Source organism: Echiichthys vipera (genome assembly GCF_963691815.1).
Source record: "Echiichthys vipera genome assembly, chromosome: 12".
Taxonomy (NCBI): domain Eukaryota; kingdom Metazoa; phylum Chordata; class Actinopteri; order Perciformes; family Trachinidae; genus Echiichthys; species Echiichthys vipera.
In genome coordinates, this window is record NC_139837.1 from 14970880 (window position 1) to 14998516 (window position 27637).

General features: G+C 43.1%; 3 protein-coding genes across 4 annotated transcripts in view; 1 reads left to right on the forward strand and 2 right to left on the reverse strand.

The window, feature by feature from the left end:
• Nucleotides 1-3536: 3536 nt before the first annotated feature.
• Nucleotides 3537-15403, reverse strand: slc38a6 (solute carrier family 38 member 6). Its single transcript, XM_083924170.1, has 16 exons — nt 15278-15403; nt 12892-13022; nt 12661-12734; nt 11017-11069; nt 10870-10909; nt 8811-8892; nt 6772-6857; nt 6633-6691; nt 6484-6555; nt 5986-6042; nt 5480-5559; nt 5264-5364; nt 5049-5173; nt 4443-4587; nt 4100-4194; nt 3537-3937 (listed from the first exon to the last, which is right to left on the reverse strand). Exons 1-16 carry the CDS (start codon nt 15356-15358, stop codon nt 3854-3856), a joined length of 1365 nt encoding a protein of 454 aa, XP_083780296.1. The 5' UTR covers nt 15359-15403; the 3' UTR covers nt 3537-3853.
• Nucleotides 15404-15597: 194 nt separating this feature from the next.
• Nucleotides 15598-19482, forward strand: trmt5 (tRNA methyltransferase 5; the record flags this gene model as incomplete). Its single annotated transcript, XM_083924169.1, has 5 exons — nt 15598-15638; nt 15776-16380; nt 16942-17066; nt 17459-18098; nt 19267-19482. 5 exons carry the CDS (start codon nt 15598-15600, stop codon nt 19332-19334), a joined length of 1479 nt encoding a protein of 492 aa, XP_083780295.1. The 3' UTR covers nt 19335-19482.
• A 178-nt stretch (nt 19483-19660) lies between these two features.
• The window catches only part of mnat1 (MNAT1 component of CDK activating kinase), a 33846-nt gene continuing 25869 nt past the window's right edge, over nt 19661-27637 (reverse strand). For both annotated transcript variants that reach the window (XM_083924176.1, XM_083924177.1), the window contains one exon: nt 19661-19961. In XM_083924176.1, the coding sequence (XP_083780302.1) occupies nt 19841-19961 (121 nt within the window). In that variant the 3' untranslated portion in view covers nt 19661-19840. The remainder of the gene's footprint in view (nt 19962-27637) is intronic.

Consider the following 27637-nt stretch of genomic DNA (forward strand, 5'->3'; position numbering starts at 1 on the left):
TGGTTTTAGCCATTAGCTTAGACTTTGAGCTATTTCCACCTTTTATTAATTAGAGCCTACTTTAACTATCTACTGTTTATTACTTTTAGCTAACTATTTTTTTGACTGTTACGCCCATAGAAACAGAATGATTCAGTCATTTAATTTATCCAGTTTAGCCATAAGCTGACTTTTAGCTATTTCCAGCGTCTTTGGCTAACCTGTTTATTAGCCTACCTTTAGCTGACTATTTTAAATGTTTAGCCATTAACCTACCAAGCTAACTATTTAACCTCTAGCCTAACAGTTTATTATTACCTTAGCCAGCCTTTTTCCAACTTTTTATTCATTTGCTTACTATTTCCACTTTTTCTTCATTAACTCGGGTTCATCTCTTTGTTCCCCGGGTCCGATGTTCCCCAGTCACATAAGCCTTTGCCTTCGCTGATTGAATTCATCATTTTGTTAGGGTTAGGGGTTTTGGTTAGGGTGAGGGGCAGGGTTAGGGGGTAGTGTTAGGGTCTACATAGGCCTAATTGCAGGAGAATTTGGCTCCTGAAAAAAAGAACAGACTGGGGAACATAGGACCCTTTCTGTGAAAAGTGGGGAAAGGGTTCAATGTTCACATTATTTTTAAGATTATTTTTTGGCAGTTTTCCAAGGAACATCTGACCTTTTTCTTAAAAAAAAGAGTCCTATGTTCCCCTGTCACATACAGAGCGGGGAACATAGGACCTGGGGAACGCTCCCCTTTAACTCCACTGTTTATTACATTTAGCTAATTTTGGGGCCATCCGGTCATCTCCACGTAGGCCTATTTTCAACTGCAATCTTTTTGCAACTAGCCCATTTAAACTGTTAATGTACTTTTATCTAACCATTTCAACTGTTTAACCTTACTTAACCATTCCAACAGCGTATCCTTTATTTTCAGTTATCTATTTTAACTCTTTATATATATTTTACTTTTAGTTAAACCATTTGAAATATATCCATTAGGCTTCTTTTAGCTATTTCAATTTCTGTTTTCACATACGACAACTGACTCAGATTGTAATAATAAATGCATAATAAAGCTCATCACAAACCAGCTTATGTCTGTTTATTTTCATCCTTCACATAAATTTATAGTATATATAAATTGTATTGAAATATTGAGTTAATTAGTTGTTTCCCCTGGCAAATATCCCCAGTTGGGGACCACTGAGTTAATACATGAAGGCTGTGATATGACACAAAAAGATGTCAAACTGTGTTAAAGGTCAAAGTAGTGACATTGGGATCAGAACCAGCTGTTACCCAAAAAACCTGATTTCCAACAACAAAAAATAATTTTCAAAGAACACAGTCGACTCCTCTTAAAACAATACGAGAGCAGTGGCTGCCAGCAGGGCAGGCTATTCATTTCAGCCCACCATCGTTCCTCCGCTTCATTCCACCCTTTACCCCGTAGGAGATGGTGTTGTCATACTGCTGGACATGGGCCCGGGGTGTGAGTGAGTTTAACTAAACAAAAACACTCCCATCCCGAGATGAGGACTCATTCCCCAGTCAAATCTCCATAAAAACAGCTCTGCTCTGCATTAACATGTTTCCAACACATGATAAAACAGGGAGAACACTGGAACATCTGGTTATCTCTTCCTAGTTAGACCTAAACCGAGAGAGGAATGTCAATGACATGAGGAGGAACGGGACTGCTGTGAACACAGTCTGACACTAGGTGGTAATCTTGTTTTGCAAATGGCTTTTGCTCAGTGGTTCACATAGGGACCTGTGTATAGGAGTCAGAGGTTGTTTTAACTTCTGAAAAAGCTTTCCTTTCCACAGATATGGTGACAGACAGCTGGTGATGGTCATTGAAGTGCTGTGGGAGCAGATTCAGATTCAAGTTCTACAGAGTTCCCACACCTTCTTAAACATCAAATTCAAATACTTTTCAAGGATTTTCCAGGGCCGATTCCCTCAAATTCAAGAAACCAACATGGCAGAGTTTGAGACACAGATCAAGGTTAATTAATGTTACAACACTGTGATGACGCAACTGTGGGAGACACGCATCCCTTAGCAAAGAAGTTACTATTTTAATACTTTTTGAGACCAAACTGGTCAATAAATGAAAGTGGTTAATTGTTTAGGTCAAAAAGTTTAAGTCTACTCAAAGAGCATTACATTTTTAGTACACAAGTTTATGTCTGAGTTTTATTTTATGTTTTTACTGCAACTATACTACCACTTAACTTAAGGTATAGTTTTCTTTTACTAGTACTATACTCCGAGCTCACTTTGGAGTATACTACAAGTTAACTTGTACTTTTCCTAAGCATATCTCAGTAAAACGATTAAGTACAAGTTTTATTAGACTTTTCTGTATAATTGTCAGTATAAGCATAAGTATACTTTGATCAAGTATATAAGTCCATAAAAAGTAAACTGAAAAGATACTCTTATTTTTAGTTCATAATTGATTTTTTCCTTTAAATTTACAAACTTTCAAAGAACCGTGGAACTATGTTTAGTTAAAAACCATATGATAAGCTCATAGAATACAATGCAATGTTAGAGATTAATCAGTGGTTTTCAACTTGAGTGTTCTTGTCACTTTAAGATGTTTTGTTATCTTTTGACCCTACCCAGGGGGCTGACCCTTAGGTTGGGAACCACTGAACTACCCAACTACACTTTGAAGAAGGAGTTTGATTACAGGGCTTGTAAAAGAGTATTTTTAAATAGTTGTATTGGTATTTCCTGGACTGGGGAACCTCTTTGAGAGGGCGTGAAGAATGGGCAGCCACTGCTTTCTGCAGGGACGACAGGGCTGGTCTGCCTAATTCTTTAGATTAAAAGCAACAGTTGGATGGCTGCGGGTTCCAGAGGCAGCATGAAGACAATCTAAACAGCATCATGATTAGAAACGTATCGAGCATATGGCTTTCATTAGCTGCAGGCTGAACCCACAGCACAATGCTGAGGAGCAGGTTTCAGCGTCAATACTGTGCCTGCCAATCAAACACACAGCCGTGAATGTGACATGTTAGACTGATGAGCTTTCCACAACACTAATAAAGACAGGTTAGTGGTTAAACGAGCAAACTGACATGTCAGTACATAACAACTTCTCTTTTATTAAATTCCAGGAACCCACACAGAGTTTACTGGAATTAACTGGTCCATCACATTCATTAAAATGCCTGGAATATCGATAGCAGCAGAAACATGAAGTTTGGAAAATGCATCAAATAATAAAAATATTTTTAAAAGAAAAATCCCAAAACAACAAAGTGAATAAAAAATAAACATTTCGATTAATCGAGGAATGAAAATTTGTGATTGTGTGCATAAAAACGTGACAATTTTGAATAAACAAAGCGGTAAACCTGACAGATCAGTTAACATAAGGCACATGATTATTAACACAGAACAATATAAACGCTGTCAGAAAGTAAAAGTGAAAAAGAAGTACATAAAAGGAACTTAAAGATAATGGTCAACAGCTTTGAAACTTGCTTGTGTCGTTCTGACACAGTAAACTTCAGCAATTTCTTGTTCCAGGCGGATATAAAAAAAAAAAATAAAGATTTACTCTGTACTGAGTGAAGTACAAGAATATTAATAGTATAATAAAAGTCAGAGCGTAAAAAAAAGTCTGTGCAAAAAGTCTTTGTTTTGTTTCATCTCGTATGTGCTGAGTTTGGTCTATGTTTGAACGCTACAAAGTACAGAAACATAGCGTTGAGAACAACTTTACCATAAATAATCTGCCTGAGGTAATGCTGATTAGCATCCGTCTGTTCCCTTTCTTTATCCCCTGTTCAGTTTCTTTGGCACTTTCTTTGCTCTAGTACTTGATTTGGGAAAGGGGGTCCAGGCGAGGTTAGGAGTCGTGCATCCATGTGATGATAATGAAACAGAGGCTGCTGATTCCCATAATGACACCAATGACCACCAGAAGTAAAGCCTAGAGACACAAAGAGCACAACAACAGTTAGCATCATTATCGAAAAAGGAAATGGTAAAAAAAAAAAATAATAATAAAAATGTAAGTAATAGCTGTAGTCGGTGAGGAAAATGAGCTCTGGATGAATGGACAGATGGTTAGATTATATCAGTGTTTAGTTACCCCAATGGAGTCAAAGGACCGGAGAGGTCCTCTGTTGATCTTGAGATAGAAAATGCCGGGGTAAACAAACAACAAGCAGGTGGATGTTGTTGATCCTGGGGAAAAGAAACAGGAAAGTCACTTGAATTGCACAGACAACATACTGTATATGTCTGACAAAAGCAGCTTCAAAAACAGTCTGAGCAGGACTGCACCATTAATTATTTATAGGCAGATACTGAGATTTTAGCCACCCCGATCAATAAGGAAAATACTGACATCTTGGCTGAGTGCTTGGCTGCTTTTAATGTCAGACAGAATTCATAAAAGACATATATATATATATATCAAAAACACCACATACCCACTACTCCAAACACATTTCTGATATCAGGCACAAAGATGGCCAGCAGCAGCACCACACCCACGATGATTAGAGTTGCGATGATGTGGATCAGCCAGGAGAAGGGCCGTCCTCCAAATAGCAGCAAGATTGCAGCCTTGCGGGCCTGGAGCGTGCACACAAACAAGGTTTAATCTAAGCAAACATACTCGCAGAACATGTACTGCGCTCATAGTTCTGACCAAATGTCTGACAAGAGAAGAAAAAGGAGGAGGGGTGTTGGACTGGAAAGAGGATTGGGGTATAAAGGGTATTTCTTTTCCAAATGCAAAACACAAACTGAGCAAATATATAGAAATGCCTATAATAACAATTAAAAAGAAAACAAATCTATCCCTGAATAAGTAGTATTTATTTAAAATGATAAACTTTCTAGTAACCAGTGATATAAACATACAAAGCAAGAAATCAAATATATCTTCATCAGAGGCTATTGAAAAATGCAGTTGTAGGAGTCCAACAACCATTTCTTGTTTTTAAGTCATCTCATAGAATTGAGTAAAGTATATAAGTAAGGAATAAGAAATAAGGAATAAGGAAAATGCAACACTCTCACAGGGTACTCACAGGGAAGTGAATAAGGGGAACAGTCAGCAACACGGCGAGCAGGATGGCCAGTCGAACCAACATCACCATGGTGTCCCGCGGCATATACATATTGTAGCTAGTCAACAGCTCAGAGTTCACATGAGCTACGAGCAGGAGACAAGGGAAGAGTGAGGGTACAATGCAAACAGATACCACAGAAGACAATAAGAAGTTGCAGTAAAGTGCTGGCTTACCGTAGAAGGTGAGGTAGCCAAACAGCGCAGAAATGATGTAAAGCAGGAAGCTGAAGCTAATGCTGACATTTGCGATGTTCTGCATCTTGGCCTTCGAAGGTCTGAAAGACACAGGGACGTATTCACTGAGTGTCATGTTTATTTGGCTGGTGAACAACAGATTCAATAACTCAAATTAAACAGGAAAAGTAAAGAAAAAGAGGCTGCGGCTCTGACCGGTCCAGTTCGCAGTAGATCGGCAGGATGGTAGTGTGGCACAGGAAGGAGAAGGCCATGGTCGGGAGGGCGTAGCCACTCTGCAACACACATCAGTCATTAACAAATTATCTGCTTACATGTAGTGGAGGGGTCAAGGGTCAAGGTATTGTTTGTGCAGTATTTATCTGGATCGCATGAGCGTGACGATGCTAAGAACTTTCCCCGAGTACATTTATTCAGTGGATGAAAATCACTAAATATTGTGTAAGTGGGACTTTTTAGGAACTTGACGCAAAACATTGTGAAGTTGTGTTTAAACATCTGGACCAAACATGTGCTCTGTGTAATGCTGCATGTACATGTGGCCTTAATGTGTGATATAAATATGAGTGGCAGCTGCATAGTGCACCCGAGTTCCTTACATATACAGCCCGACCTTAGGAAAATAGTCAACCTACTCTCACCAACTTCTCACCGCCACCTCACAGGTTCTGTGTGTGCAAAGGCTGGTTTCATACACGTACCTTACTAGAGATGACAAAGAGTTTGGGTGTACATTCTGAGTCAGAGGAATTTGATATCTGGAGAAACAAGAAAAGAAGAAAGGGTGTGTTATTTCATAGAGGAGATGAGTTCTGCAGTGCTTCTGCAGATGGGAGAAACATAAAGCAACATTTCACTGCCTGGCTTTGGAGCTAAAAAGGAAAACAACCATGTAAGCAAAACACGCCAGGTCTGAGGCTATACTATGGTCTGTAAAATTCCAAGAGGCCAGAGGTCATTTCCAGACTGATGCAAGGTCACCTGAACTTCCTTCCCCTCAGGACTGGCACATACGCCAGCTCTCTGCGGCCTCCTCTGGTCCTCATCAATCAGTAAAGTCAGTCTTCTGGGTTTTCCTCATAACCCTGTTGGCAGTAACCGTCTGGTCCAGACTACCTACCTCAGACCTGCGGTATCTTATGTATGTCTGTCTGTGAGTATGTTGACAAAAATAGAAGGAAATTAGGGGTTGCTGTTACCTGGAAGGCACCTGAAAGTGCAGTCCCATTGTGAGGCAGTGGGCATGGGATGGACCACTTCTTGACCACAACCTGGAGAAAAGACAAGTTGTCGTGTGAACAACAGAAAAGATGAAACACATGTTTTGAAGGGGTATATTTAAACTCACCACAACTGTAAAGTAGAGGATAAAGAAAACGCCAATGCTACTGGTGTAGCCCAGGAAGCCTGTAAGGGTGGGAGAAAGATCAGGTGAGAAACAACGATTAAAATCACAAATCTAGATGCCACTTGACCTACGTACTTACCGACTTTAGGCGACATTGACAGAGGTAGAACAACACAAAGCGTGACTAGGATCAGAAGCAACCTGCCATCTTCATACCAGTTATTTCTGTGAAATAATTGGAAAGGAATGATTAAAGCTGAATCAAGACACATTTACCGTCATTATCATCATCATCATCATCATCTCCCTGGTCGTGTAATGTCAGTGACGACAGAGATGATTCTTCAGAGCCTTAAAAATGGACCAAACTCTGAAAATTTGTCTCCATTTCGTGCTCAAATACAGAGCGACAGATTCATCATGTGGTACGAATTAAGGGCTTTAGTTCTTGCAAACCATAACAATTATGTAATTCACATGCAAACGTTGTGTCGCTCCGTCAGATGAGACCACATTTCACTTGCCGGGGGTTTTTTTTTTCAGAGAAGGGGAATAATATTTTCCTTTGCTGAGGAATAGCCTTGGCGGTTTATTCGGGATTGGCGAGCTAGAGGAGGGATAAGGAGAAGGAGGAGGGGGAGGGGGCGGTGTTTGAGGTGACACATGTGGAAGGCATGCCGGCTCCGCTAGGGTCGAGGTCGGGTGGGAAGGGTGCTGCCTGGCGCTGCTGTATGTTGGACTGCAGCATGGGGTCATGAGGGACTGGCTCCACTACTCTTTATGGGGCTCCCACAGTCAGCAGCACCTGCTCTGACCACATCAACACCCACTGACCCCTGTTTGGCAGTTTCACAGCTGTGGTGTTACCATAGGCGCTGATGGATTTGTCTCTCCGTCTACACTGTTTCTACCCTGTAACTGGATGTCAGGGAGACCTCTGCTCTGACCCTGACTCTCTCTCTCATCCAACCACATCTACTCAAACCTAAGTTTAGCTGAACCACTCAACCGCAGCTTAGCTAACCCCCTTCTCCACTTTTACAGAACGTTATGCACACAGGGATGTATAAAAATCTCCACCACCACTAGGATCCACTCTCAGGAGGCTCGAGGCTTACCGTAAAGGCGCAGGATACCTACAAGACCCATGAAATGTGGAACATTTCACGCTATAACAAGATGCAGGATAGCTAGTTAAGGCTGGAGTATGACTGCCAATGAGTCAATCTCCACACAGTGTTGAAGATCAGCATAAATCTGGCCAATGCAGCACAAACACAAATCCACAGCTGTCCACATCTTTGGCCTTGTTACTGAACTGAAACATGGCAAGAAAAACTTAAACAGGACATACAGTCCGTAGCACAGACAAAGACTCAAATATTGAGCACAACTGTGTTTTTGCTGTGCCGTATTATGATAAATGAGCCAGAAAAAATTAGACGCGTTTTAATATAAAACAACCCGTTCATTTAGGCTTTGATGGAATTGAGTTTGTGTCTGTTAACATCCCAAAGCCACTCATTAAGAGAAATGTTTTGTTTCCCTCAAAAGTGAGCTGTAATTAGAATGGCAAAACTGATATCCCCTTGTATCAGTCTGATTCCAGGGAACATGTGTGAGAGATTTGAGGGTGAAAAGAGAGCACTAATACAAAGCAGCTGTGTGTGGAAGATTCAGATGTTGACGGATTGGGCTGAGAGCAGCTACAACTCTTGCTTAAACCAGTGTGGCCAATAATAAAGTGACAGAAGTTACGTTCTTGGCCTGGGACGAGGCGCTGCAGGCTCGTCCACAAAGGCCAATGAAAGACGCAGGCTGCTCATGACGGGTGATGTATGACTCTCCATCATAAATACATTTCCTCTGGGCATGTGGCAGGCTACACAGCACAAAGCACGGGTTCGTGTCAGTGTCGCTCACAGACAAAGTATTAGTGGTGCGTGGGTGTTTTGGTGAGAGATCTTCTTCTACCGCATCATTCATACATTTCTAATAGTGTAGCTTAGTGGTGCAGAAGTGTCAAATTTGATGTAATGAAGGCCAAAGGTGTCATCTACAACATCATGGGAACAGGAATGACTCATTTGTTATCTTAGTGCAGTTTATCTAAATGAATGGTTGGATTTTATCCATAACTTTGACAGGTTTTTAACCAAATTTCCTGTATGTACCCACCCTGTGCTGCTGTCTGGATTTAAGAAGCTGTTGATGGCTGCAGGAAACTCCGACTTCAGGATGAACAGATAAGATGACATGGCTGAGGGAAGAGAGGGTAAAAAGGTTCAGAAAATGTCTCTTTTTTTAATATAAAATACACAATAAAAAGCATATTATCACATCAAACAACTAAACACAACACATGACTGTATGTTGCCACAAGCAGGCTTAAAAATTGCGGTGTGTGGGTGGTGTGTGTTTTCCAGCACGAGGAAATGGAAGGCAGGGTGGAGGGGGAACTGTGGCTCTGAGTTAATGCAGATGGGTGGGGCAAGCAGCTCAAGGGGATCACCGGCAAAGCCCTCGGTGCAGAGGAGCAGACATTATGCAGCTCTTCCAACTGCTGGAGACCAGGAGAAGCAGCCAGGATGGAGTGCAAGGGGGGAGGAATGCTAACAATAATGATCTCTGACGCTAATCCAGGTATTTCTCCCACTGCTCCACCTCACTAGGAAACAGGATATTATCAGCCTCCGACCGGCTCCAACATCCTTCCAACGGACAGCCAATCAGAGAGGGGATCGGGTCACTTCCTGAGGGTCATACCAGCCCCAAAAAAACACGAGGAGGAAAACGGGAAAGGGGAAACGGAGATTTCACACTAGGTGAAGGGATGGATTCAGATGCAGTGTGTGGTCAGTCAGAAAGGGAGATAATGTTAAGGGATTTCAATTTGCGAAGCCAGGCAGAGCCAGAGTAGAGCTGGGACCTCACTGCCCCCGGGGGCAGATCTGGCACTCGACGTTAAATAAGCCTAGACCATAATCCCTCAGATCCTGTATTTGTTTATAAGAGAAAATTCCTCCAATAACCCTTCGGCCCACACAGACACTCACTCTGTGAATTACTAATGCCATTTATAAGCACTCAAATCTGTCATTAAATCAGTTATTCTGAGGCAGCAGTTGCTTTGGTGTTTTAGCCAAAAACTTAAATTCAACAATTCAAACAAAACCACAAAAACTAAAAAATATTTTCTACCACACAAGGCCATAAAGACACAAAGACAAGGATCACACAACAGGCATGATGCAATGGTGTAGTTTCATGCATTTGGTTACTGTAAGCACAACACTTTCATGGGAATTCCTGGTGGGATAATACTTACATCTCTAAACAATAAAAGGCCCTTTGAAAGAAGAAATAGGATTGTTATTGGCCAAATGGTAGGAAAACATATTCTAATAACAAACATGTATGTAAAAAAATTCCAGGAACATTGATGTAAACCTTCTGTGTGTGGTCAGCAGACAGTGGGAGAGTGTGTTCAACATAAGACAGGGCCACTTTCGTTTCATTAAGAGTGAGGGGACAGGCAGGCTGTGAGAGCCCTGGGCTGGTCAGTAATTAAGGTCAATTGGCCCATCAGCCTTTGGCAGTACAGATGAATGTTTACCCAGAGTGAGGCTAATTGCACTCTTATAAAAGGGGCCCGGGGTGTAGACAGATGCATGCTGGAGTGCTGGCTCTCACACTCACACATACTGCCCCATGCTGGGAAAACCACAAACATACCAGAGGGCACGGCAATAATCCACTCAGCCGTGCCACTAATGACTGCAGAGGAGCGATCACCTCAGCTCTCCACTGTCTGAGAAGCGCAGTTTGCGGCTGAGGGACGGGTGGAGATGGCAGGAGTAAAGAGAGAAGTGGGGTGGGGGGATAAAGGGAGGGGTCCCATTAGGTTACTCAACACTGGGTGGGTTTACCATCAGTGATCAATTAGACGAGAAGTCAGGTTTCAGGCCCAGGGGAGGGGGCCGAGAGGACAGCGGCTACAGGGTCGAAGGTTATCAGGGAATCTGGATAATAGCCTCACAGGAAGGAGGGAGTAAACCTGAGCACAAAGGCTTGTGATCGCCAGTAGGAGGCCCTATCTGCCTCCAAAATAAACTGGCCATAGTCTGGCCTTAAAGCACTGCACACCCTCTTTAACACCGTGCTTCTTAAAACAACACAAAATCTGTTTATGCCCAACATGTCAAAGAAATGTACAGTGAAACTGGAGCTGACTTACCACCAATATTTTGGATGATAATAGAAACTCCCACCAGAACCTAAAAACACATTTGAAAAGGCTGTTAGTGTGAACATGTCTCCTTGTCATGTTGAAAACATAATTGAGTGGATTCAAACTTGAACTAATCCAAAAGACAATACTTACTTTTCCTGTTTTTTGCAAGGCTCTCTCTCCAAGGTCTTCATATGAACTGATACCTATGAGAGTCAAAGGAAGGACAGTCAGACTTAACCGATTCAAAATGTATTTTTTAGGACTCAAGAGGGAAAGTTTAAAACACAAAGGATCCATATTGATGCAGCAGAACATACTCCAAGTAGTCTTCCTCTTTGTCAAAACCTAATGCCTATATTACCCACAATACAACTCGGCTGCCGACAGTTCGGTAGTAGATTTGGGTGTGTTATGCATCTCGTTTAGACTATTGCAACTCTCTCTGTACCTGCCTCAGTCAAAAATCAATCTCACGCCTCCAGCTTGTTCAAAATGCAGCAGCTAGAATTTTAACTAAAAAATTTGACTAAACGTAGAGACGACGTTAACCCAGTCTGAGCACATCTCAATTCAATTCAATTCAAAAAACTTTATTTGTCCCCGGGGGGCAATTCAGGGCACACAGAGCAGCAAATAACGACAGTGCAACTATACAAAAACATTTTAACCTAACACAAGAATAAACTGTAAGAGAAGAGTAAGTGTCATCTGCACTGGTCAGCAACTGTATCACAACTGCTTTTAAGGTTTTACCCATTACTTTTAAAGCACAGAAAGGCCTCGCTTCACTGTCGCTCCTTTAACTGTTTATGAGCCAGAACGCAGCCTTAGATCTTCAGGCACTTCAGACTCAAGACCAAAGGTGACTGCGCTTTCTCTATCAGGACACTCATACTTTGAAACAAACTGCCTGAGGAAATTATGCTAGCAAAATCATTTTCATTTTTAAACCCCTTTTATAAACAAGCTTTTGCGTGAATCACACTTTTCAGCACACACTTGTATTTAAGTGTTGATCTGATCTTTACTGTATTTCTGTTTGTTGCTGATGACTGATATTATTGTATCTAAAGCATTTTGTAAACACTGTTTTTCAGAAAGGGTCTATACAAATACATTTTTTCTTTTTTCAGAATTATCATTATTATTATTATTGTAATTATAATAATAATAATAATTATTATAATAATGCTAGTGGTGGTTATTATAGTCTTGAGCTGCCAGCCTCAAGCAGGGATGAGGTCTGGTGAGTTTACCTCTTCCCTTCACACCCCCAGATTTCTTTAATTTGCAAACTTTTAGTCTTCAGACCAAACCAAACTTGAGGCGATTTATCAGACAGCTCTCTCAGGCACCACACACGTCTTTATACACATATGCAGTTGTGCTCAAGACCTGTAATGGCACTTTAATGTATAAAGTTGGTGGAGTTCCCTTTCAAAGATGATCAACAATCAGGACAGGATGTTTCCTGATGATACCCTGGGGAAACTCAACAGTGATTGGACTGATAATTGATTGACAACCCACCATTGTCTCTTTTAATCCCATCTCATTGCTCCTTTGACCCTTTTAAATATTATTTACACATCACCTGATTCAATTACAACTAGGAAGTAAATAAAGTCGTAGAAACATATCGGCTAGCTTCCCTGAATAGTGATCTACTCATAAGGGAAGCAAGGGGGACAATCCAGGGTGTGGGTAAATAAAAACTTGATGAAACACCCTGGATTAACACACGTGGGAGTGATAATCTAAAGTTAGACTGTGTATGCATTGTTAGCCTCTCACCTGTTTGGTCACATAGCGTCAGGAGGAGATGTATAGAGTACGCTGCCAGGCTGGACACTAGTACTAACAGGATACTAGAGAGGAAAGGTACATAGAAGAGAAATAAGTATACATGTAGACACTTATGTCCGATTCATTAAAAAAAAAACAGATACCAGGAACAGGTGTCAGGTGTGATTATCAGATATTTAAACAACACTGTGGGAAAAGGTGTAATGAGAGCATTCGTACCAAAAACCAACTATTCCGGTGTGAGCCATAGCATAAGCTAGGCCCAGGATGCCGCTGCCTATGATGGCATTCATCAGGTTAAACACAGAGGAGGCGAAGGAGGCTCCTTTGGCTCTGGTCTGCAATGGTCCCTGCACACACAGCAGAGAAAACATATGGACACATGATAAAGAGGTTAAACAATGGGTGTGAAGACAAGGGAGCAGAAGAAAGGTGATTATTTTAGAAAGAGCTTTGAGAGAATTGCTCCTGACAGTATTAAGAACAACTGGCCGGCGCTGGTGATGGATGTCATGAAACAACACTGCAGTGGCATGTAGGATCAGGGTATGGAAATGGGAATGAATGGGGTGGGATTTGAGCTGCTAGCTGCGGGACAGCTGCCTGAGCTCAGGATAAGGGGAGCTGCTTGACCTCTCTAATAGGGGATATCCTGGAGAGAACGAGTGGCAACTCTGGTGTCAGTGCCACAACAAGCTTGGATTGACCTGCAGGCTGCTGAATCAGATTCACTCTGGGTTACAGTACTGAAAGACAGGAAGTAAACTATAACACCAGACAGGGCTGGGCGATAATTCGATATGATCATTTGTCACGTTTCAATGGAATCGTATCGTGATGAAATCATATGCCAAAATATTGTGATGCACAATTATGTTATCCATATTGATGATGTGACATATTTTGAGTTCATAATTTGCACTGAAGTTCTTAATAAATGAGAAAATACTCAATATGTTTCTGTTGTTACATATTAAATTCACACAGGAGGATACAAAAATAGGCTTTCTCGTGACTGGAGACTGGTTGCCATGGAAAATGATAATGCAGCAAATTAAATTACACAGATTGTGTAACTAAGAATGTGACTTTTAAAATAAATAAGGTGATATGACATAAATAAATTCACGTAGTCATACCAATGTACTCATTAACAGCTTATTCAGGGTCACAGTGGGGTAAGGTACATCCCAGCATGCTTAGTCCCCAGTCAACAACAACAACAACAACAACAACAACAACAAATCTACCATTATCATGGACAAATCACTGCTCATCTCACCTCATTACTTCTCTTTTGTATGTCTTGTGTTTGTTTTCAGACTGGTGATAGGATTAATCTAGATAACATTTTCACTGGGAAGTGATAATCATTTGAGACATTACCATGATTAATGAACTTGATGTGTCATCAAATTAACTGCAAGGGCGTTTCTATTCCAGTCACTTCCTTTGTCTGGCCACTGATTGATCCGTGAAGGTGGGTGATTACTCATCAATACTGATTCAGATTCTGCAAATCCACATTTCTCTGCTCTTGTACCTTTTCAGAATATGTAATGTGAAGGATTTTCAGGAGGCCAATTCAACTCAAAAATGGAATTTGCACATGTTTCTACACTTAAATTCAACGTAATATTTCTTTGTAAATCTAAAACAGAGACAGAATAAACGCAAATGTATTCTGTCAAATGCCGTAGCTACTTCCCAGATGGACACTAAAGTAAACAGTAAAGCCCCATAGAGACTTTACTGGAATATGGAGACATTTTCAGTGCCCGAGTGGAAGACTTGGATTCAAATAAAACTTTTGAAACTCAAACAAAGGTCTTTGAGGTCAGAGTAAGTCAGAGATGATCAATACGTGTTTTGATTGAAATGTAGCTACAATTAGCACAGATGTCCTCTGTATGACTGTGAAGAATCTGGACATTTTTAAATAACGTGAGGAGGAGTTCACAGTCTGCAAGTACAGAACAAATGACTCAATATGAGGTTTTAATGGCAGATTATTTAGACTTAATATCTTTAAATGTGTGAGTGTTTTTTTAGGCATTACTGTGTGTATTATACACAGGCTTCCACTTTTAAATGTACAAATAACATGCAGAATTTCTTTTTACTTTTATAAGAAATGCACGTAGTATGAAAAAAGTAAACATTACATTACACTGTTCGACATTCCTGCCTGTTGAAAGGAAGGATTTGCACAAGTATGCTGTATAAAAACTGTATATACATATTATTATTATTAAAGATATTGCAACTTGTTGCTGCTCATGGGGGAAGTGTTGGTCTCTGTAAGTTATACACCAGAGTGTGATCTAGACCTACCCTCCTTGTAAAATGTCTTGAGATAACTTTTGTTGTGATTTGGCACTATAAATAATATTGAATTGAATTGAATATATCCACAGTGGAAAATAATAACTGAAATACCATGGTGCAGTTTCTGTTTTAGGGTGTACTCTACCTTAAAGTGCAGGTAAATTACTTAGTAACAAACAGTAAAATGCTCACACTAGGGCTCGTGATGTATTTTCATAAACAACATTCAAACTGAAGCCCTGCTTCTTAAAAGACGTGTTGCTGTTTCAGTACTTACATTTGTTAATAAAGGTGTCGTTTCGGTCCCTTCGATGTCAGCGGATGAATTTCTGTTGAAGCTCATTTTCTTCACAAACATACAAAAACTACCAGGAACAAACTCTCGCTGTCTCGTGACAGTGACGGTGCGTCGACGTAAACAGACTTCTCTTAAATGATTGTTAAACTGCTGCTGACTGTTGTTGTTTATATCTCAGCTCTCGCGTCATCACGTGCCTCTCTTCCGTCGCATTTTACACGTCAGAAAGGACACCGCCCAATCAGAGAGCGACTCTCCGCTCGTTTGACCAATCAGCAGCCGTCTCTTGTCGCCCGGCGATGACGCAGTTGAAGCATGTGTCGGAGCGAAGGATGTTGAGGTGAGAGCTGAACGTGGGTTTTTCTTAAAAAATAACAGCACATTTGACATTTATTTGACCTGGAGTTGCTCCGTTTTGTTAAATGTAACACTCGGTGTGTTTTATAACGTTTCTGCTTTACGTTTTTGTCGTTTCAGGCTCCTCTCCTCAGTATTTGTGTCTATAACGTTACAAAGTGAAAGAAAGCTAAACGCAGCCGCTGTGCACCGGAGCCTCGTCTCTGCAGCCGTTCTGCCGGCCTCAGTCTGCTCTGGCTCTGCTGTGAAGCCCACCATGGAGCCTAAACTGTACCGGCCCCCTCCAGAGGTCCGAGGGATGACCTCTCTGGACAAAGAGGCCTTCACACAGACCATCACTGTCCCGGCTCTATGGGTGCCCATTGGGGTCTTAAACAAAGTGGTAAAGAGCCTGAGAAATGCGACCATCAAGCGTCCAGGGATGCCCAGAGTGGTGCAGGATAAAGAGGACACCAGTGAGTTTCGGTTGGTGCTGTTGGACCCCCACAGAGTGACCTCCCCGAGCTACTTCAGTGACGCTGAGGCGGAGGCTCTGAGGTCGTTCAGTGTTTCCGAGGAGCTGCAGCACTATGAGCTGCAGCTCACCTACCACAACCTGAAGAGTGAAGAAGTGCTGGAGGCCGTGCTCCCTCAGGGTCAGGACGTGGCCTCTGGGTTCAGCAGGGTGGGACACATCGCTCACATGAACCTGAGGGACCATCAACTTCCATACAAGAACCTCATAGGTGAGAGGCGCACGCTGCGAGATTCCCTCATTCTGTGTTTTGATGATGGAGATGGAGGGTGCTGTCTCATCATTCTCATACTGATCGAACCGTTTCACTGAATGGAAGTGTCTGTTTTTGTTACCCACTCATTCTTGACCTGTCCGAATATAAGTCAGATGTTTGTTACTGTGCGCTCACAAAGTCGTTACTGCAAAGTCAAGTGTAAAGCACACACTTTTGTGCCTTAGTGTAACTTTAATGGACAATGCTTCGGCCTCCAGGCGTCTTCTTTATTAAATTCGCAAAATAACCTCAAGTGTGACTTCCTGTCATGTGAACAGTCAAAAGCAAGTAAGAGGGAGAAACGTTGACATTATGTCGTTGCACTGCTTTGTGTTTTATCAGCTTTCCTCAGAAAACGTGTTATGTGTAAGATTTGTTTTTATTTTCCTCCTTAAATTCTTATAAATGTGCAATTTTCTGATTTGTACCCAATTTGAAGGACCAAATATATTTAACATTTCCTACACTGTTTGGAATTAATATTCACTGCTAACATCGTGGCTGCTTCCATTACAGGTCAAGTCATCATGGATAAAAACCCCGGTGTTACCTGTGTGGTAAACAAGACAAACATGATCGACTCCACTTACCGCAACTTTAAGATGGAGGTGCTGGCTGGAGAGGAGAACATGGTCGCCAAAGTAAGTTTAAATGTGTTATTTCATGTTAATAATACACATGTAGTTTCATAGCACTATACATTTGTACAGATATGATCAGATGAGGCATGGAAATTAAGATTTTATTTAAACCAATGCCATTAATGATTCTGCTTATCGGCCCGATTCTTTACCGATTCCTGCTAAATTACCTGCGTCAACAAAAAGGCCTACACAGGTTTTCAGCGTCAACACGCCTGTTGCTATGACTCAATGCTTTGGATCGTTTCTTCCTCTCTGCCAGGACTCCTTCATTGATAAAACGAAGCTCAGTCATACAATTACGGCCTCCAATTTGTTACCGGCTCTCATCTAAAACCTGTTTGATTCCTGTCACTAAATCATTGACTGGTGATATAATCTTTGTGCTGCAGGTGAAGGAAAACGGGGTCACATACGAGTTTGATTTTTCTCGTGTGTACTGGAATTCCCGGCTGAGCACAGAGCACCAGCGCGTGGTTCAGCTCGTGAAACGCGGTGACACTGTGTTCGATGTGTTCGCCGGTGTTGGACCCTTCGCCATCCCGGCTTCCCGCTCAGGTGCCAATGTCTTGGCCAACGATCTTAACCCAGAGTCCCACCGGTGGCTTCAGCACAACTGCAAACTCAACAAGGTGGAAAAGAAAGTCAGAACCTTCAACCTGGACGGCAGAGCGTTCATCCAGGGGCCTTTGAAGCAGGAGTTGCCTGCACTGCTTAAAGGAAACGCCGCTGTTCACGTCGTGATGAACCTGCCTGCCTTGGCTCTGGAGTTCCTGGATGCTTTCAGAGGCCTTTTGCACCAGGAGCCTCCCTGTGATCAGACCCTACCCACAGTGCACTGCTACGGCTTCTCTAAAGACAGCGACCCTGATACAGATGTGGTGGAGAGGGCTTCCTGCAGCCTCGGCTTTCCTCTGAAGGACCGATGTTCTGTGCATTTTGTGCGTAATGTAGCACCCAACAAAGATATGATGTGTGTGAGTTTCACACTCCCTAAAGAGGTCCTCTTCAGTGCCGATCATGACCAAACAGGTGAGTTAATACAGAAACACTGAGGAATTTAATGAGAAATTGGTTGAAGTATTCAATATGAACAGGAATACAAGTGAAGCCAAAGGGCCAGTGGGAGCTCTCTAAGTATGAGAGGGTAAACTTAAATAAGCATATATAAGCAGTCATTTATTCAACAAGTAATATTTTTGTAACGTCTGCTTATTTTTTGTGTATAATACGAGTACTTCAAAAAGAGCTGAACTAAGTAAATTAAATGGTAAACAAAAAATCAACTATTTTGATATTCGATTGTTTAAGTGTTCAAGCAAAAATGGCAGAAATTTTAAATGTGAGCAAATATGCGTTTTCTCACTTGAATTGTGCATTTTAGAAGAGACTGATTTTTTTTTTAAACTTTCACTACACATTAGGCATAGGAGTCAAAGAGTAACTCACAATACTATCATGAAATCCAGCAATTGTGCGATACATTGCACATACATTTAAAACTGAGATGAAACTACGTACAACAAAAGGCAGTATCACCTTCTCTCACTGTCCAGCTCATTTACACACACACACACACACACACACACACACACACACACACACACACACACACACACACACACACACACACACACACACACACACACACACACACACACACACACACACACACACACACACACACACACACACACACACACACACACACACACACACACACACACACACACACACACACACACACACTTGCAGAAAGCAGAACAGTTCTGGGATTAAATATTTAAGGTAAGGATACAACTAAGCCTCACTAAAAGCTTTTTGATCTCTGTCAGTTAGGTTTACAGAAACAAAAACTAAAAAAAATAAAATCATATTTCTACGTATTGTTTATACATATTTGGCAACACCGTAACAATTATGTTTTGATATGAGGAAGTAGTACAATATATTGCAGTATCGATATTTTGTCTCTCCCCTACTACACATGAATTATGTATGGAGAGATGTCAGAGAGAGAGGACATTACTCAAGGGCACCTTGGGAGGAAAACTGGCACTTCTGGTCCAGATGGGAACTTAAACCAGCGACCCTTCGGTTCTCAAGCCAAGTCCCCACAGACTGAGCTACTGCAGCTCCATTCAGGGCATATTAAATTACACACTTTTCAATTCTAATCTCAATTCTTCTTCTTTTTTAGATTTTGATCCTTCAGCAGAACCAGCTGCAAAGAGACAGAAGTGTGAAGAAACTTCAGATTCAACGTAATCTTTGTATCAACCCTCCACTTTAAGGAATGGGAGGAAACATTTAGGTTGAGAGTTTTAAGTTTTTTTGTTTTGTTCAACCTTTTATAACAGATGATGTTGCATCTTGTCATAAGAAAATAATGACCCAGCTTTACTTCAATACAAGACTTCCCTTTGCTCAGAATGTATCAGAACTATTATTATTCAGAGCTTGACCATTAGTCTTGTTGTTGTTTAACTTTTAAATAAATCTATAAAATGATGGACAGGTTTTCAGTAGTCACTGTGATTTATTTAAATATAAAATTAACACAAAATATAAAACCTAAACTCTTCTACATTTCTTGTTAAAAAAAGAAAAAAACAAAACAAAAAAAGGTCATACACCTTTACCAAAAATCAGTCTGAGCACCATCCACCCCAGCAGCTTTTACCCTCTCCGTAGTGGTAATGGTGTGGCTTTTATCGTCCTTTTAGTCACATTTCTAACCGGTGGCTGTTGTGCTCTTTGAGCTCTGGTTGTGCTCAGCGTTTCGGAGGGAACAGCCCACTGAAAGCATCCTGAATAGCTCTATGACAAGCCAAAGCTGAGGTGTATCCTCCAGCTGTGTCCTGAGGCATGGCAGCCCGCACGTGGTTGAGATACCTGAGAACACACAGAGAGCCCTGGTCAGTAACAGCAGTGAGGTATTTTGTAAATAATGTGACTGACTGGCACCACGAGAGCTGCTTTCAAAAAGTAGTTCATGTGAGTGTAAGTTTATTCTTCATTAAATCCACACTTGAAGTTATTTTTTCTGGCACCCTGACGACCCCTTGGCCCTTTGATGAGATCAACGAAGACAGACGTACCCATACACTAACACTGGAACACCTTGTGCCTAAAAGCCTCTCCAACATGGCTCTATTAAAGTATTATGGGTGTCTTTTATTTTTTAAGTGCTTACAGATGTATCCTGCCAAAGCCGCTTTTTAGGTTCTTAAGCAAAGCCAAAAGTCATTGTTTATTTTCACATTCGTGCACAGACAGAAAAACAGTTGCTCTGTTAATTTAGTCTCCACATCTTGTCCCAGCAGTGATAGATGCCCCTCTACTTATGAGTTGTGTTTGTTTGGGGGGGGGTTTGACCTGTGTCCCCACCCACTCTAATCCTTCCTCCACTGTCTTGTGTTGTCAAAAAGTGGCCATTGGGGGCAACCTCAAATGGTAGAGGTCCTTGGCAGGGGCCTGGGTTCACATCAGATCTGCTTCCCTTTGCTGTGTGTCATCACAACACCCCCCCCCCCCCCGCTCTATCTATCTATTTAACAAAGGCACAAAAAAAATAATCTTTACAAAAGAAAAGTGGTCATTGGGGAGAAACCTGCACACATGTTCTGTACTGCCTTCTGCTAGCATCTTGACTACAAAGCTAAAAAAGCAAAGTCCTCCAGCAACTGAGACAACACGTAGCCTTGCCTGTCAATACTGTCTCCCCCTGCACCCCCCACCCTGCAGAAATCAGAGTCCTGGCAGAGAGGGCTAAAGCCCTCACACGAGTCTGGCTTTGTGGCCCCTGTTCCTGTGAGCCGGGGAAACTTCAAAGTGAAACGGGAATCAAGAGCACAGACAGCCCTCTGTGATTTCTGTGCCTATTCAATCTGCTTTACAGAGTAACCTAACACCTGTGGGGAGGCTCAGCGAGACCGAGTTGAGTCGAGGTGTGTGTGTGTCTGTGTGAATGCAAGATGGACTGCGAGAAAAGGTGTTTGTGAGACTACATGCTGCACAGTTCATATTTTTGCTTTTGTGTTTTATGATTCTACAAGCTGCTTTGCTCTAAACACAAAGCCTTCACTGAAAAATAAACGTTGACACATGCACGCTAAAATGACAGAAGTAAAACGTTCATGAATATCACACAAGATGACCTTGTCTTTCCTTACAATACTCAGTGAAAGTGAGAGGAAGAGCAGCAAGAGATGTCAATCAGGTCTCGCATACAAAGGCCACTCATCACCCACTAGAGAAACAACACACGGGTTCAAAACAGGAGGCCCAGTGATTAATAATAACTTCATTAGGCCCAAGCTGCTGTAGCCTGTCCTTCAGAGCACTTGAGGGAGGCCTTCTCATATGGCTTCCTGCATCAGATGAGTGCTATCTATTGATTATATTGTACTGGGCCTTTTTAATGGTGAAAAAAGTGGGCTATTTACAGCCTGGCTAAGTCTGCTCTTCCTGCTAATCTAATCCCCAAGCTACTCATGTGGTCATTCCTTCCAAGAAAGCTGAGAGCTCTGTGTAACTTTATACCTGCCTGCCCCTAAGGAGAGAGAGGGAGAGAGCAAAAAGAGAACATGAAGGAGAGGGAGGAGGAGGGGGAGTGGGAAGTAAAAAGAGGAGGGAGGATATGAGGTGAAATCACCTTTGGGTATCATCATCACGAACCCTCTTCTCTTAAACCAACCCCGTCTGCCCTCTGCTCACCCCTAACACCCGAGGTTAGTTCAGTTCTGCTCCATTAACTCAGCGGGCGTATCCGCATCTTCCTGTAAAGGCCAGCCGCATACATGCACGTACGCACGACCGGCTGTAGAAGCTGAAAGATAAACTCTTAGACTCTTTCACACGACAGTACCTGACGACGCTGAAACAGGAATTGGAGTGGACAGACAACGCCGAAGACGTGCAACAACATGAAATGCATTGAAAAAGATTTGCTGAACCCCCCCCCCAAAAAAAACAAGGTAGGCACTTTACACTGCCTTTAATCATAAAACGAGATACAACACACACACTATACCCCCCTGAAACAGACCCTTCGAGACCCTCTGACGCTACTGTTTCAGTGTGTTTCGCAGTACACCCCCCATCCCCACTCCCTCTCCATTTCTCTCTGAGGACTGGACTGCCTTTTGTTCGCAGGGCCCTGAAACCGAAGCCGTGTCGGCCGGTAACATCTTTCACTCTCCGGGCCCCACTGGAGCATTAGCTGCAACTCGATATGGGTCTTTTCAAAGCCTTGTATTATTGGGTAAATATGGGTCACTTTGGACTGGCCCATTATGTCGCTTGGGGGGGTGGGGTGGGGGGAGTGGGAAAGGACGAGTGCAGGTGATGAAGACAACTGAATGACACAGTATGACTGAGCGTGTCAGACTGCAATTGCCACGAGGGAATATGAAAGGGGTTTTCAGTATACTCACTCAAAGAAGTTGAGCATGTCAGCATGATTTTTTTTTGTTTTCTCATAAGCATAGTAGTTGATGGTTTCAACCTCATACTATCTGCTGTTAGCCGTTTCTTTCAAAAAGCCATGTGGATCAAAAATGTTCAGAGCCAACAGCATTTTTCCACTTGGGTCTGGAGCTCTGAATACCTGGGCAATGTCTCCTGCTAATGCTAATAACGCTCAGAGATTTTCCTGACGGGACCCTGAAAGTATTCTCCACTCCGGCTGCCTGGAAAACACAGCACAGCCTCATCTCTAATTTAAAGTGAAAAGATAAGTGGCGAAATGTTCCGGCAGGGTTCTGCGTGATTTCCAGCTGAGAATGTGTGGCTCCTCTTTGTGTTTGGGATCGACGATGCTGCAGAATGGAGGGTGTTTGGGTTCTTCAGGGAAATAGCTGCAATGTTGGGAGGGAAAAAACAGCCGATATCAGATGGAGGTGCAGGGCTGCGTTGGGCCTCTTGTCTAGACTCCATGTGTTGGCTGGAATTGGATTAAGAGGAGCTGTGGAAGCCTGGGCTTGATGGAAAAGAAAAGAGGCCTGTAATGCTACAATGTCTATTTCAGCAGGCAGACACTTAATCAACATACAAACCACAGAGCAGACGCACGGGACAATGGAGCAATCTGAATCAGTCTTAAACAACGCTCACTGTAGAATTACTGTATGTGGTTTGGCTTCTTTCATACATAAGGACTTAACAGTTCAAAGAAGCTAAACTGAAGCAAAACCGGCTCCTTTAACAGAAAACTGTTAGGCAATACCTGAATGAATGGGATTTTCTAAGAGAATCCATACATTCTCTCTTACATTTTTCCTTCAAAGCACTGACCGAAGAGCTGGCCTCAGCTTGGCATATGTCTGTTTTCACAGCACCCTCACTGATCCAGGGTCAGAATTTGTTTTTTTCTTCACAAAAGGATGAGAAGCTTTTTGAATTCAGCTTGTCATCAGCATGATTCGTGACCCACACAGGGTACACTGACTTTCAGGCAGCTGGAGAGATAAACTCTATTCTATTCAATCAACACTGGATGGAAAAATGACATCTGCAAAGATAAATCAATAAAACCTACCCTACCTGAGACCACTCCAAGGACTGAAGCCTCATTAGCTATGTTTATTAAAGTGAAAGAGCTTATACTGGTGTGTTGAGTGCACGAAGAGGGCAGCTGACGAGCACAGGGCGGGCTATATCTGAACAGAGGCTGCCCCATAGGCCAGTTATGAGGCTGCTGGACGGCAGTGTGAATCTCCGGAAGTCTTCCTTTAGCGCTGTGCTCCGGCAGCGGTTGAGGATTCCTGGCCTGGAAACGATGGGGGTGGGGGGGTACAGAGCCACACACCTGCCAGATGATTTGTCATTATAGAGGGGTCAGCACTCAGCTGTCACCCCCTAATCACCCAGACCTACCCCTTAAGTCGACCCCCCTTTACCCCCCAAACTCCACTCCAGTCCTCCAAAAACACCCCCTGCATTCCTCAGGCGGCTCCGGTTTCATTCACAGCACTGCTGCCCCATCTGCCCCTCCTTCCTACACTCTACCCTGAGAGAAAATGTACCCCTGTGAGAGACACAGCACACTGAGCGCATTGTGTGGATGTGCGATGTGTGCTTATGCCCCTGTGTGTGTGTCTACACAATTCACATGTGTGCGAATACATGTTTTTCTAAGGGCAGAGCTCTTTGTATCGATACCGACGGTGAACCGATGGAGCCCAATTTTACCAGTGGAGAATGTGTGAATTGGTCCACGCTGCAGTCCAGAAACGAAACCCCTGCAGACAAGCCAAACACAGAGGACTCTCACAGGTATACTATATCTGTCAACAACGGTCTTTCATCGCCACGGGTCATAGGTCACACTCTTTTCCATTGAATGCAGCTTCCTCTGGGACATGCAAGTGTGTGAGGCAGATTCTCAGCCATCAGCATGCCCACTGTCCACCAGATTATCTCAAGTTGTACTCTGCGAGTGTGTCTGAGGGGGGCTCAGGGCGGTTACATCATATCCTCACGAGCCTACAGACCCCTTATCCATTATCGTGTGACTTATCATCACCACGGACAGGCCGAGTCTGCCTCTCTGCATCCCAAAAGAGAAGCGGAGAGGGAGGTGGGTGTACTAACACTTAGTTAAGGGGAGAACGAGTTTAGAGTGTTAACAGAAGCTTTGGGTGACACTTGACATTAACGCTTATAGAAATACATTCTCATGTGGAGTGACTGACAATCTGTAAGATGTCTTCAAGAAGGCAGCTTGTTGGTATCAGTGATAAAGACAAAGAGGTGCACTTGTTTTGTGTCAGTGAAAGAAAGCATTGTGGAGGTGTCCACGATAAAGGCCTATTGTGCTACTTGCGTCCAAACTTCACTTCCTGATCCAAGCATCACCTGTCACTACCAGGGCTCTCTTGTGTGGGTTGGCCCTGCACCTCTTCTGTCTAACCTGATGGGGGCAGTAGAGGCCGGCAGACTGGCTGGGCCACTGGTTTCACACCTAACCGCAGCAGCCGCGGGGCTTGGAGAGGCATCACACATCCCGCTCGCCACTTGATATAGAGCGCATCTTTCTTTCGTCTCCTGAGCTGCCACTTGATAACTCTGCCCCCTGGAGAGCTTAGAGGAAGAGAGAGAGGGGGGGGGGGGGGTAAACCAGACTAGAGAGGGAGGATAATGACATGACATCAATGTCATCGTTAACCAAATGGGGCCGTAAACAATGGAAGGACATATGCTGTTCAGTGAATGGCTTCTAGCACAAGGCACACCCATGCATATACAGCACAGGTGCCTTGACAGTTAGATGTAACATTCTGGGAATAGAGTGGAGAGGAAGAATAGTTTTCCCAGGGGGGAGTGGGTTGCCTCCACAGGTATCAGTTACTGAAGCACCTCAAGCACTGAGGAGAGGCAAAGAGGATTTCAATTAAGGAGAAAGATGGGAAAAGAGCAAAAAAGGTGGATGGAGGACAACAAAAAGGCAGGGACAGGTACAGCAGGGGGAGGGGTGATAATTCATACATCATAGTAGAGAAGTACCTCCTACAATGAGGTGTGCGTGGCAAGCAACCACAGCCAAGCCCCACATGACGGGTGTTTGTTTTCTTTCTCCAGCTCTTAAGAGGGGAAAATGAGCCGGTTAATCCCCCTGTACATTGCCGGGCCCTTTGCCTTGAGGGTGAAGAGCAAGGGGAGAGGCAGAGAGTTCAGGTTTGTGTTTGTGTGGGGAAAAAAAGCACACAAACTAGCTAGAGTTATGAGCAACATCATGCTCAAAAATTAAAGCATGCAACTCTAGAAAGCGTGGGGCTGCTTTGCGAACCTCTACACAGATCAGCGTGTGTGAAAATAGTCAGGAGACATCACCTCACCCTCTGCTGGGTGTTGACCCTCTCGCCTCTAGGCTGTGACACAAATAAAACTGGAGGCAAGAGACGCTGTTATACTCGGAGTTCCCTGTCTGCTGGCAATGGCCTGGTTTGGCCTGGACTGGGTTCATCTTGGGAGGAGACTGCTGGTCTGACTGGCATACGGCCCACAGAGGGAAAACAATAACACTAAAAGCAGACCTCATTCAGATGACCAGAATACACACAAGACAAATGTTTCTCTTGCTCTGTCATTCTCTAATGCTCCCTCTGTTTCTGCCCGCTCTTTGGGTCAGAAATGACTCACCCACAAGTATAAAGCCTCCAGTCAAGTGTAGCATGTGCTTATTTTGACTCATACTTCAAGAGAAGATCAATATTTGCACAGATCTATGGGGAGGGAAAACAATAGTGATCTGGCCTCTACCAGCTCTCTGTTAATGGTGTGTTTACTGAGATAGACAGGATAATGGTCTGAGTGGGGGCTGGTGGAAAGTCAGACGGTGGCCGCGCTCCACTCTGTTTTCTGATCTAGTTAGTAACGAGGAGTGTAAGCACCTGCGAAAGAAGCCGAGTATGGAAGCAAGGTGGAGGCTATATGCTGTGAATGAAGACGAGGCATCGTGTTGACACAGTCAGGTTTGCAAGTCAAATAGCTGGACTTGAATCTCCACACTTTTATACTGCCTGCACCCTCTTTTGGTTATGCAAATTATAAATCTGAGAGTCCCAGGGCTGCAGTCAAGCTTTTAGATCCAAGCTATGGAAACACTTAAATGGTCAGAGAAGCACTGCATTGATGTCTACAGTTACTGGCTATGCTGGATCTAGTAACACAAGACAGTGGGACACGGGATGAGTGTGTAGTGTGGAAGAAAGGAGGATATTGAATATCTGAGAGACCAAGTTCAGCTTCAGGTCTTGGTTATGGTGGCAACCCCAAAGTAGCTATGGGAAAGCCCTTCTGTTACGCAAGAGCCAAATAAATAACTTTTCCCATAAATGGTACTATTTGGCAACGTCACAGAATACTTTAATTGGCTGAGAGCAAAATATGTGCCGGGAGACATTATCTAATAGTAGTAAAAGTAGATCAAAGCACACTGCTCCTGAGGGAGTTCATCTAAGGTCATGCTAACCGGCGCCTCAGTCTCCAACTCATAACTTCAGCATCAAAGCTGTGTTTGTGTGAGACAGAGTGCGTGAGTGCAGGACTATTTGAGGCCAAGAATACGAGACCCATCTCTCCAAGGTGCCATCACTCTGCTCCCGTCAGTCTCAGCACTCTGACGTCCTGGTGCTGCACTTCAAGTCCCCCGTGGTCAGTGACCTCTGATCCTGCCCTCCCTCCCCCCCTGGCCCTTCCAGGCCCGTCAGGCCCATCAGATGGATAAGCGCCCTGCAGGGATCAGAGAACCTCGAATACATGGAAAACTATTCATGGTCGTTTCTAGAAATTCCTCTGGAGTAGCTGTTCTATGCTTATTGAGTCAAAAAGAAGAATATCATGGTTGACTTGCACTTTCATCACAGAGTCAGAGGGGAAAACAGGGGAAGGAAAGAATGATTTGTATGCAATTTAAACCTCATATACTCCAATTTAGTGATGCAGAAATGGATTCAAGAGTACTCTATGGACCATGTTTAGTGGTCCTGCTAGCTCGGGGAGCCAAATCCAGGGTCACTGGTAGTGCTCTTGGCCAGCTAGGCTACAGCTGGAGAGATGGAGAGCTC

What these genes read in the sequence shown, in the direction of transcription:
- slc38a6 (XM_083924170.1), bottom strand. Translation starts at nt 15,358, where the DNA reads ATGTTTGTGAAGAAAATGAGCTTCAACAGAAATTCATCCGCTGACATC. An exon ending in CGACACCTTTATTAACAAAT is followed by an intron (nt 13,023 to 15,277) that starts GTAAGTACTGAA and finishes CTGTGTGTGCAG; the next exon opens with GGACCATTGCAGACCAGAGC. An exon ending in GGTCCTTTGACTCCATTGGG is followed by an intron (nt 3,938 to 4,099) that starts GTAACTAAACAC and finishes TTGTGTCTCTAG; the next exon opens with GCTTTACTTCTGGTGGTCAT.